We start from the raw sequence: 13,001 nt of genomic DNA on the forward strand, positions 1-13,001 counted from the left end.
GACTGGCAGCACATGGAACTGGTGTACTGTGAAGCAGTGTCTTCTCCAGTCCCAGCTTCTGTGGCAACTGCATCAGGCTAACTCAGCACAGACAAGACAGTGTGTACTGCCTATTCAAGTCTCAAGTCTATGGGAAAATCAGAGGGGGTTGGATTTGAATTTGCATGTTTTAAGGGTTGCTAGAGTTGTGTTTATGGTCCCCCTCTCTTCCAATTCTGAGTATTTCACAGAGAGAGATCAAGATATGCTTACCGAGCCTCTCTCTCTCGGGGAGATAGAAGGGGTAATAATGCGGGTGAAAAATGGCAAATTTCCCAGGTTGGATGGGTTCCCAAGTCAAATTTATAAACAGTTTAGAGACCTGTTGAGTCTGCTCTTGGTGAGGGTGGTTAATGGAGTGCGGGGGGGGGGGGTGGGGGCGGGGTTCATTGTCGACTTCGATGAATGAGGCGGGTATCTCAGTACTTTTTAAACCTGGTAAGGATCCTTGGGATGTGGGGCCTATCGACCCCATCTCATTGTTAAGTGTAGATGCCAAGATACTTGCTAAAGTGTTGGCTTTCCGTTTAGGGAAATTCTTCCCAGGTCTTATACATAATGATCAATCTGAGTTTATTCAATGACAATACGTAGGGGATAATATTAGGAAGACGTTAAACTTGTTGTGGGGCTCTCAACAATCCTGGGACAAGATAGCGCTGCTGTGTCCATTGACGCTGAAAAATCGTTTAATCAGGTGAATTGGGTATTTTTATGGGCACCCGCAAAGAAGGTATTGTTATAACAAAAGAACAAACAAGCAGGAAATGAAACCCCAAACAAATCATCAACAAATTGTAAATATGAGCTCACCCAATCCCACCCACCCTGTATACCACCCATTAGAGCAACAACAACAACTTCACCACTGTGGAACGAGATGGGGACAAAAAGGCATACATTGCGTTACATACCATAGGCCAGCACACCCATCCCAACCACATCTCAGAGCTATAGCATAATGCAAGAAAAAAGTAGTGAGAAAGTATCAGTAATGTCACAAAGAAATCAATTAGAAAAACCCAAGCTATCCACTCACTATCACCACCTACCTTCCCTGATCCCACCCCAAATTCCTAATAACCCAATCCTTCCTATGAAACAATAAGCAAGTAATAAAGAAGAGAAAAGGAGAAGAAAAAAAACATACACAACTGAAACCAAAATAAGATGAGACTCACAGTTGGTCACTGAGGAGCAAAAGACCACTAGAGCCACCACTACAACCCATTCAAGATATCACTGTGTGTTTTGAGTTAAAAATTGTATGTAAGGCATCCAAATTTTGGGGAAATACTTTTTCCTCTTTGGGGTAGATCTAGCCATCCTGCACTCCAGTAGCAACAAAGTATGGAGACGGTTCCTCCAAGCCCAAAAAGAGGAAAGTTTCTCACCTACCCAAACTGATATTTCCTTTTTTCCCAATACTGCCACTTTCCTCATAGAGACGTGCTCCCTTCTAATAACAAACCTGCCATGGACAGAGGAATAGGTCTCTGTAAAATGCACGCCACATAATTCGTAATTTTCCTCCAAAAAGTCTGTATTTTGGGGCATGACCAAAAAGCACGTATAAAGGAATGGGTGTGCTGATTGCATTTTTGACAATCCAGGGACTCACAGTATCCTGATTTATGCAGCTGATCCTGAGTGAAGTACGTGCAGTGCAACACTGTAATCTTGACATTCTCTCAGGTCAGCGCACACCGATGTGCCTGGTATAGGATGTATCAACATAGCTATGTTCAAGAAAGCTCAGAAGTTGCGCATTTTAGGTATATTTAAAAGCAAGAAGCTGGGAAGAGAATCGGTTGGACCACTAGACTGAGGGATAAAGGGGGCTCTCAGGGAAGAAAAGGTTATAATAGAGAGATTAAATGAATTCTTTGTTTCAGTCTTCACTGAGGAAGATATAGGTGAGTTACTGGTGTCAAAAATGGTATTCAATTCTGATTCAGAGAAACTCATACAAATCTCTGTAACACTGGATGATGTAATGGGTCAATTTGACAAATTGAACAGTAGTAAATCGTCTGGATCCAGAGTGCTGATAGAATTGAAAAATGAACTTACAGAGCTATTAGTAATTAGTAATTTTTCTTTAAAATCCAGCATAGTACCAGAAGACTGGAGGGTGGCAGTGTGATGTCAATTTTTAAAAAGAAATCACTAATGTAATGTAATGTAAAAAGGGTTCCAGAGGTGATCCAGGAAATTATAGACCAGTGAGTCTGATGTCGGTGCCAGGCAAAATGATAAGAGACTATTATAAAGAGCAAAATGACAGAACATATACGTAAGTATAGATTTAGTCGAGGGAAATCTTGCCTCACCAATCTACTGCATTGAAGGGGTGAATGAATATGTTGATAAAGGTGAACTAGTTGATATTGTGCATTTGGATTTTCAAAAGGCATTTGATAAAGTACCTCATGAAACACTTCTGAGGAAATTAGAAAGTCATGGGATAGAAGGTTAATGTTTTATTATGGATTAAGAACTGGTTGAAAGACAGAAAACAGAGTAGGTTTAAATGGTCAGAATTCTGAATAGAGAAGGGTAAATAGTGGGGTTACCCAGGGGTCTATGTTGGGACTGCTGCTTTTTAACATGCGGTATTTATCAATGATCTAGAGATGGAAATAACTAGTGAGAAAATTAAATTTACTGATGACACAAAGTTGTTAAATCGCAAGAGGCTTGTGAAAAATTGCAAGAGGACTTTGTGAGACTGGAAGACCGGGCATCAAAATGGCAGATGATGTTTAATGTGAGCTGGTGCAAAATGATGTATGTGGGAAAGAGGAACCCAAACTATAGCTATGTAATGCTGAGTTCTATGTTAAGAGTCACTGCCCAGGAAAAGGATTTAGGTGTCATTGTTGAGGTGACATTGAAACCCTCAGCTCAATGTGTGATGGGGGTTAAGAAAACAAATAGAATGTTAGGAATTATCAGAAAAGAAATAGAAAACAAAGATGAAAATGTTATAATGCCCTTGTATTGCTCTATGGTATGGCTGCAACTTAAATACTATGTGCAGTTCTGGACGCTGTATTTCAAAAAAGATATAGCGGAACTAGAAAAGGTACAGAGAAGGTCGATTTAAAATTATTATAAAAGGTTTAGGATGACTTCCTATGAGGAGAAGTTAAAGTGGATAGGGCTCTTCAGCTTGGAGTAGAGACAGCTCAGGAGTGAAAATGATAGAGGTCTATAAAATACTGAGTGGAGTGGGAAGGGTAGATGTGAATCGCTGGTTCACTCTTTCCAGAAATACTAGGACTAGGGATCATGCGATGAAACTACTACTAATAATAATTATTTATTTTGTATACCGCCATACCCAGCGAGTTCTAGGCGGTTCACATCAGTTAATCAAAGGTACAAACAATGAAGTTGTTGAAGTTAGCAGGTTAGAACGTACAATAAAAAAGGAGCAGGAAGAGATTCCTGACAATTAGTGGATGGAAAGCCGTTCGGAAAGGTGGAGAAAGATAGTAGAAGTAAAATATATTAAGAGTTCAGTCTGTGGAATAAGTGTGTTTTGAGTTGTTTTCTGAAGTCCAGGTAGGTGGGGGCATCGAGCACAATTTGGGCTAGCCATGGGTTCAGTTTAGCCGCCTGGAAGGAGAAGGTTTTGTCAAGGAACCTTTTGAAATGACATAATTTTAGTGAGGGGAAGGCGAACAGGTGAATTCTGTGGGAGCTCTTATTGTTGTAGTTTAAATTGAAGTGTGGGTTGAGGTATCTTGGTGACATACCAAATACTGTTTTGTAGCAGATGCATGAGAACTTGAACAGGACTCTGGATTCAAATGGTAACCAGTGCAATTTATGGTAGAAAGGGGTGATGTGTTCCTATTTGTTCAAGCCAAAGATGAGGCAGATGGCGGTGTTCTGAATCAGTTTGTCTCCTAATTGTTTTCTGCAAGGAGCCCAGGTAAATGATGTTGCAGTAGTCCAGAATGCTGAGAATGGAGGATTGTACTAACAGACGAAAAAAGGTGTCGTCAAAGTATTTTTTTATGGTGTGGAGTTTCCAAAGTACCAAGATCCTGGCCAGAGATACCAATGTTTGCCAGGCAGTCAAGGAGAATAGTGTGGTCGACCAGGTCAAATGCACTACTCAGGTCCAGTTGCAAGATCAGGGTGCTACTAAGTAGTAGATTTAAAACAAACCAGAGAAAATATTTCTTCACACAATGTGTAATTAAACTCTGGAATTAGGTGCTGGAGAATGTGGTGAAATCAGTTAGCTTAGCAGGGTTTAAAAAAGGCTTGGATAATTTCCTAAAAGAGTAGTCCATAGGTCATTATTGAGATGGCTTGGATAAATTCACTGCTTATTCCTAATATAAGGTGCATAAAATCTGTTTTACTACTTGGAATCTAGCTAGGTACTTGGTACTTGGGTTGTTCACTGTTTAGAAATAGGATACTGAGATTGATGGACCTTTGGTCTGTCCCCTTATGTTCTTATGAAATCTTCTTCAATACTTGGAAGTAATGAATGAGTTTTATCTTTCAGATCATTTTTATGTCTTAACCAGTGCTGCAAGGCTTGACAAGCGACCATCTCTAGATGGATTCGTATGGCTGTCTCATCAGCATACATTGCCTATGGAAAACATCTGCCATTTGCCTTGAGAGCACACACTATTAGAAGTGTGGTGTCTTCGTTGGTGGAAACCAGGGCAATTCCTCCTGAAGAGATTTGTAGAGCAGCTACATGGTCCACTAACCATACATTTACAAAGTTTTAGGTCCTCTGTGTTAAGGGCAGGCTCATCTGTCCTGCTCTAGACTCAGGAGACTGTTTTGGTACATCACCTATTGTCAAGACTCGTATGTCCTTTGCTCCAGAATGGAAGATTAGGTACTTACTGCAATAATCATCTTTCTGGGAAAAGTCATGAGAGTCTTGACACCCCATCCTGTCAGTCTGGAATGCTGCCTGCTATTCGGATAAACGTGTGTCCAGAGCTGGAGATTTTCTTCTGTCAGTCAAATTTTTTAAAAATGTAGATCGGTAAGTGGCTTTACGAGCTCCATAAGCTTAAAGCTGGTGTATTTTGTTGGGTGGTTGCTGTTCGATCCAACTAAGTTGTTAACTGTGTTTAACCTTGTTAATTATTTCTTACAGAGCAGAACAGAAATGTTTTGGCAGGGAGACTTCCTGTTCCTCCCTCCATGTTTCTCTGTTTTAGTGTTGTTCGATTGCTTTGGTACAAACTGAAGGGGGCTCTACAGCTGGAGAAGGAGGTGAAGCTGAAGAATGTAAATTTCATCCATCTTGCAAGTATGGGAATATCACATAGTGTATGTCCTTTTTCCAGAAAGAAGGTTATCAAGATAAGTACCTAATCTTCCCATAGAATGAAATCACTGTAATTCTAATGATTATTAAAATCCAGGGGATTTAACTATTTCACTTTATATTGGTCTCTTGTAATATTTCCTCTCTCTGCCCAGTATTCCTACACATGCGCTTGATCTCTTTGATCATATGCTGGCTTTGGACCCTAGCAAACGCTGTACAGCTGAACAGGCCCTGCTCTGTGAATTTTTACGTGATGTGGATCCTTCTAAAATGCCTCCACCTGAGTAAGTGTATATATGTATATGTGTTTATTTAGGAAAAGTACTTGAGCATACCTGCAATAAGAAACATACATGCTGAGATACCAGGCTATTTCCAGTTGGTCAGTGAATCACTGTTGGCTGCTTAAGACCCATAACTTTTCATTGTATTGAAGAAATTGTACTGAGCTAGGACAATCTCAATATGCAAATTTGTACACTTTGAATGTCTTGCTTGTGTAGTTTAAAAGGTATCTGTTGATCCAGGCCAAAAGGGGTTAAAAAATAAATAGGAATTTTGCAGGAAAAATTTGTTGCTCTTCCTCTGTAAAGTTTTTATCTTATATAAGAGTAGCCATACTGGGTCAGACCATCTAGCTCAGTCCATCTAGCTCAGTATCCCGTTTCCACACTGGCCAATCCAGGTCACAAGTACCTGGCAAAAACCCAAATAGTAGCAACATTCCATGCTACTGATCCCAGGGCAAGCTATGACTTCCCCCATAGTAGCACACTATGGACTTTTCCTCCAGGAACTTGTCCAAACATTTTTTTTTAAACTAGGAGTAATCTAAGGAGATATTTTTTTACGCAAGAGTTGTGAATGTGTAGTTGTAACTGTGTCCAAATTTAAGAAATCATGGGACAGGCACATATGATCTGTAACAGAGATGAAGATATAGTGGATAGTATGGATTGGCAGACTGGATAGGCCATTTGATTTTTATTTGCCTTCATGTCCTCTATTTCTATGTTTATTCCACTTCTGCAACCCCAATTGCTTACTCAGCATTTATATCTACAACCCTGACTATTCCAATACACATTAACATACAGCTTTCTAAGTATGATTCTGTTATGTCCCCTCCGGAATAAACACGATAGTTGCTCCATCCCAACCCGCGAACCGGGTCCTGCAGAAAACCACACACCCCTTGGCTAATTACAGGAAAAATAACTTTCCCTAAGCATTTTATCTTTAGGAAAAACATTCATCAGAAATTGGGCTGAACCACTATCTAAGATCATTTACTAAGTTAGCATTCACTCTCTGCCACAGGGTCCTTGAGAATAAACTGAACCCTGTGTCAGAGAGCGCACAGTAATGGTGCTGTTAGCTTATGCTAACCATTAATAAATGACCCCCATAAGGTCTGAATAAGGTACACTTAATGCAACTTCTAATTCTGAAAAATGTGTATGTTAAGAATAGATCATTTTTTCCTTTTATTAATCCAATTAATTCTCTTATATAGATGAAACTGGTTGCAACTAAACTGCTTTTCCATACTCGTTCAAGGGGCATTATGGACAAAATAACTTCAAAGGAGAATATTTATTCATTTTAAAATGAAATAGAAATCATTTTTCTCTTGACAAACACATTGCCAGGATGGCTAAATGGTTTGTTTAGGTTCTTGGCATATTGTCTTTCTATGATGCGATCAAAGCAGTTTACATGTTATATACGAGGTACTATAGGCATTCTTTCTGACAAGGTGGGCTAACAATTTATTTTGTTCCTGGGGCATTGGAGAGTTAAGTGATTTGACCAAGGTCACAAGGAGCCACTGTTGGAATTGAGCCTAATCCCCCCTGTTTCTCAGCTCTCAACACTAAACATTGGGCTACTCCGCTGTCCCATCAATAGCTCAATTTTGACTTTCCTTCTCTCTGTTTATTTCTGTGTGTTATCTGATCTATGTTCCCTCAATCCTTTAAAAATGGAAAAAATGTTTGATTTTTTTGATTTTTTTTTTCTTATTAAATTTTCTGGGTTCCTGTGGCATTCCCAATTGAAATCAGGGTAGGAAAAAGATCCAGAACCTTGAAGCCCATTCAAAATTGATTGTCTAGGCTTCTACCATGACCAAACTAATTGTAAACATTAGGGGGGCTATATCTCAGGCTGTAAAGAATCACCTGAATCAGAGAATAGGCATTTGCTTACCTAAAAAGAAGGGAGGGCTTATTGGCACAGAGATATGATCGACTATACGTTCCAATTTATGTATTCAAAAAGAGTGGTCTTAATCTTATTCATATGTTGCCCCAATCAAGATAACTCGCATCAAATAAAAGAGCCAGACACCAAACTTTTTATAAGTTACCTATGAAGACCTTCAAATAGGTTTCATTCAAAGAGATGATCCATTCCTACAAACTTTGGATCATAACCAATTCATCATCAGTCCTCCAACTTTTTTGTTAATTACAGTGGTACCTCAGTTTACAAGTGCACCAGTCTGTGAGTGTTTTGCAAGACGAGCAAAACATTCGCAAAATCGGCACCTCGGAAACCGAGCGCACCTCGATTTGCGAGCGCTCCCCCCGCTAACTGTCACCCTCCCCTCCGCGATCCGGCACCCCCCCTCCGCTGCCATCGGGCACCCCCCTGCTGCGACCTGAGGTCCCCCAACCCACCTGAACCATCTTCTTACTTCAGTGTAGCCTCCGCACCGGCACCAACATGTCCTGCCGGTGCCCAAAGACCTGCCTCCTGTGCTGGCCTTGAGCATGTGCGCATGCTCAAGGCCCAGCACAGGAGGCAGGTCTTCGGGCACCGGCAGGACATGCTGGTGCCGGTGCGAAGGCTACACTAAAGTAAGAAGAGGGTTGGGGGACCTCAGGTCGCGGCGGGGGGGTGCCGGTTCGCAGGGGGACCTTCGGGGGGAGCAATGCCGGTTCTCATGGGGGGGAGCAGTGCTGCTGGCCTCAGGGGGGGGTGGAGGGTGGGAACCTATCAAAGCGAATTTCCATTATTTCCTATGGGGAAACTCGCTTTGATAAACGAGCATTTTGGATTACGAGCATGCTCCTGGAACGGATTATGCTCATAATCCAAGGTACCACTGTATTTTAAATACTTCACTTTCAATTTCAATATTTTCATTCCACAATTCAATCCGATTTGTATCCACTATTCAGTGCAACATGTAATTCAAGTTAAATTCTAAGCCACACTTATCTTAAAGATGAGTTCTGGAGACTTCTGAAGTATCAGAACTCCATCTATTTTGCTTCCCTCTCTAAAGCAACCTTATTGTTGAACTAAATTGTTATGGACTTACCAAATGATCAGTATCAACAATCCAGTGTACCACCATCTCAATCTACTGGCAAAACTACTATGCAGAGAGACACGCACTTAAAAAAACCAAAAATCCCACTCTCAGATTCAGAGCCTCAAAGAGGCCATTTAACACTTTTCTCTCCATGCTCTGAAATATCACACCATGCTATTAAGGGCATCTGTATTTTGTTCCTCTGGAATACTCTTCAGAAGGAAAGTCAGTATGGAATGAGTCCTCCTTTGAAGGGCAACATCTATTTAAGATTTAAGTGCTTAGCCATAGAAGTTCTGTTCTTGCTTCAGCAGGCAACTGAACCATGTTGGGCTCTTAAAGTTTAAAAAGGCTTCAAGGTTACAGTTGCCATACCAATTTTATAAAAACAGCGGCTTCCTATTTGGAGGACTTAACATAGTATTCAGACTGCCTCCAAAAAGATGGATGTGAAATAGGTCCAATCAGCTCTAAATTTCAATAAAGTCCAGCTCTCATGCCACCCCCTAGTAGTCAAGTCAACTGTGAGGAAAGCAAGGAAGTGCAGAGAATTTTTAAACATGTTTCTTGGGTAAAGAGAGCAGGCTTTAAACAATGGGCAAGAAGGTATGTCCAGGGACGATGCTGTCTTTACATTTTGTACAGATAAGAGTTTCTCAGTTTATAAATGATCTGGAAATTGGAAGAGTGAGATAATTAAATTTGCAGATGACACTAAACTGTTCAAAGTTGTTAAAACTCATGCAGATTGTGAAAAATTGCAGGCAGACCTTAGGAAATTGGAAGACTGGGCATCCAAGTGGCAGATGAATTTTTTTTTTTTTTTTAATCTTTATTCATTTTATACTCAACCATAAGTGTACATAAAAATTTTTCACAATTTGTTGTACAATGTGTTGTAGAATATCACATCACTTGAAATTCTACAACAATTTCCAAAATGAGTTTTATCCCCCTCCCATCCAACCTACCCTATATATCATGTAATATAGAATGTAATAACATATTCCACAGTTAATAATACAATATCAGGACCCACCCCCCACCCAAATCAACATTGATAAACCAAAAGGAAAAGTAACAATTATTCATTATAATAACTTATTAATGGCCCCCACACATCCTTAAACTTATTAAAATATCCTTTTTGCACTGCTAACATTCTTTCCATTTTGTATAAATGACATACTGAGTTCCACCAGAAACTATAATTCAGTCTTGTACAATCCTTCCAATTAAACGTTATCTGTTGAATAGCAACACCCGTAAGGATCATTAAAAGTTTATTATTAGCAGAAGATATTTGACATTTAGCCCTCATAGACAGTCCAAACAACACCGTATCATACAAAAGTGCCACATGATTTTCCATCATACAATTAACTTGGTCCCAAATCGAATGCCAAAATGCCTTAATATATGGACAATGAAACAATAAATGATCTAAAGTTCCAACTTCAATATGACAATGCCAACATCTATTAGACTTAGAGCAATCCAATTTTTGTAAACAAACGGGGGTCCAGAATGCTCTAAGTAACAGGAAAAACCATGTTTGCCTCATAGATGCAGAATGGCAGATGAAATTTAATATGGACAAATGCGAAGTGATGCACATTGGGAGGAATAACCCAAATCAAGATTACCGGATGCTAAGGTCCACCTTGGGGATTAGCACCCCAAAAAAGGATCTGAGCGTCATCGTAGACAGTATGATGAAACTGCCCAATGTATGGCAGCCGCCAAATAAGCAAACAGGATGCTAGGAATTCTTAAAAAAGGGATGGTTAACAAGACTAAGAATGTTATAATGCCTCTGTATTGCTCCATGGTGTGAACTCATCTGGAGTATTACGTTCAATTCTGATCGCCTTACCTCAAGAAAGATATAGCAACCCTAGAAAAGGTTCAAAGAAGAGCGACCAAGATGATAAAGGGGATGGAATTCCTCTCGTATGAGGAAAGACTAAAAAGGTTAGGGCTCTTCAGCTTAGAAAAGAGACAGCTGAGCGGAGATATGATTGAAGTCTACAAAATCTTTAGTGGAGTAGAATGGGTACAAGTGGATCTATTTTTCACTCGGTCAAAAATTACAAAGACTAGGGGGACACTCGATGAAGTTACAGGGAAATACTTTTAAAACCAATAGGAGGAAATATATTTTCACTCAGAATAGTTAAGCTCTGGAACTCCAGAGGTTATAGTAAAAGCAGATAGTGTAGCTGGTTTTAAGAAAGGTTTGGACAAGTTCCTGGAGGAAAAGTCCATAGTCTGTTATTGAGAAAGACATGGGGGAAGCCACAGCTTGCCCTGGATCGGTAGCATGAAATGTTGCTGCTTCTTGGGTTAGGCCAACCATGAGGAAAGCAAGGAAGTGCAGATAATTTTTAAACATGGATTTAAACCATGGGCAAGAAGGTATGTCAAAAGACGATGCTTTTTGTAAAATGGTCTGACCCAGTAAGGCTATTCTTATGTTCTAAAAGCAGTACTAGTAGAAGCAAATATGTATGGGTTATGATATGTTTAATACATCTTCTGGGATTTCCATTTCTGCAATTCTAGCCAAATGTCCTGTGTGGTGATATGCTTCTAGCCTATGGGAGGCTATTCATATGAGGCATCGATACTCCATGTTCCTATTTTGAATATAAAGTGAGAGAGACCTTGGACACCATTTAGGACCACTACTTGACTATAGAAAAGTCTCCACTGTTCCACAGTCTACATCATCGACAAACTTAGCAGACTGTAGTTAAGACAGAAGGTGGTGACCTGGATAAGAAATCGATTGATTGACAGACAATAGAGAGTGGTAGTGAATGGAATTTGCTTGGCGGAAAGAAGGGAGAATAGTGGCATGCCTTGGTGATTGGTACTGGAGCCCATTCTGATCAGTATATGTGAGTGATATTGCTGAAGGATTAAAAGGAAAGTGCATCTCTTTGGAGATGACATGAAAATTTGCAACAGAGTGGACACCCCAGAAGGAATAGAAAACATGAGAAGAGATCTGTAAATGTTATAAGAATAGTCTAATGTTTGGCAGTTAAAATGTAATGTGAAGAAATGCAGAGTGATTCATTTGGGGAGTAAAAATCCAAAAGAGCTGTATATGCTAGGGGGTGGAAAGCTGATTTGCATGGACCAGGAGAGGGATCTTGGTGTGATTGGTGACTGAGGATCTTGGTGTGATTGGTGTGACAAAGCAGTAGCCATAACCAGAAGGATGCTGGGCTGCATAGAGAGAATTCACCAGCAGAAAAAGGGAGGTGCCAATGCCCCTGTACAAGTCACTGATGAGGCCCCACTTGGAATATTGTGTTCAGTTCTGGAGGCTGTATCTTGCTAAAGGTATAAGACGACATGAAGTGGTCCAGAGGAATGTGATGAAAATGACCATCAGGATATTTCAAGTAGCCTCTGCTCATATGCAAAAGAGGTCGCTCAAGGCCAGAAAGTTGCAATTTGAGAAGCTTTTCGGTTCAAATTCATCAACTATGCCTGGAAACTGATGCTGACGCCAAACTTCGATCAACACCAATGGCATCAACAACTTATTCCATCTCTTTGTTGGTGCTACCGTCGTCTGGAAACTTTGTAAAAAAGCTAAGAAGCATAAATACATTTCCTCCTTCAGGCATGTATCGGCATTGTCGCAAACATTTTCTCCATCAACACATCCTAATTGTCGATGTAACAGGGCCAGATCTCCTTGTTTGCTGTTGATTTCTCTTTTGTGGCATGCCTCAACATCGAGGTCCCCAATACCTCGACACCCAACACATCCCGTGTCTAATGTATCCTGCATGAGGAACTAGCTAGGATGCTGCAGTTGCACTATGTACCAACTCCTGCATTGACACACCCAACCTCAGCCCAGTCCGAGCACTGCCCTAAGACACTGCCCTAAGATTGAGGCATTGTTCTCGGACACCATGACATCAAGCATTCAGCTCAAGAAGTCACCCATCATTGTCGAGAGAGCACAGTTTTTCATGCCATTCTTGACATTCCTCTCAACGTTCCTTAATACATTTGCATCGACACTCCTCTACGCTTCCCTCTGCTCGACATTCACCTCGTTGGTCTTGATCTATGAGGCTTGACATTGAGGAGTATGACTGACTTATCTCCATGTTCTTCCAGCAGTTATGCAGAATTGCCACCTTGTTTTTCACTAAATCATCTTGGTCTTAGGCACCCAGGAGATATTCTAACACCTCTAAGCACGCCACCTACTATTCCAAGCAGAGATACTGCCAATCTCCTACATCCACTCGCCTGTCTAATCAGAAGCGACCCAGGCAGCAA

At 40.5% G+C, this 13,001-nt stretch overlaps 1 protein-coding gene across 6 annotated transcripts in view; it reads left to right on the forward strand.

The window, feature by feature from the left end:
• Positions 1–13,001, forward strand: part of CDK13 (cyclin dependent kinase 13) — a 231,348-nt gene that overhangs the window by 167,989 nt on the left and 50,358 nt on the right. For all 6 annotated transcript variants that reach the window (XM_033930257.1, XM_033930258.1, XM_033930251.1 and 3 more), the window contains exon 11: positions 5,515–5,646. In XM_033930257.1, coding sequence (XP_033786148.1) covers positions 5,515–5,646 — 132 coding nt within the window. The remainder of the gene's footprint in view (positions 1–5,514; positions 5,647–13,001) is intronic.

The sequence above is a fragment of the Geotrypetes seraphini genome, chromosome 2, assembly GCF_902459505.1.
Source record: "Geotrypetes seraphini chromosome 2, aGeoSer1.1, whole genome shotgun sequence".
Taxonomy (NCBI): Eukaryota; Metazoa; Chordata; class Amphibia; order Gymnophiona; family Dermophiidae; genus Geotrypetes; species Geotrypetes seraphini.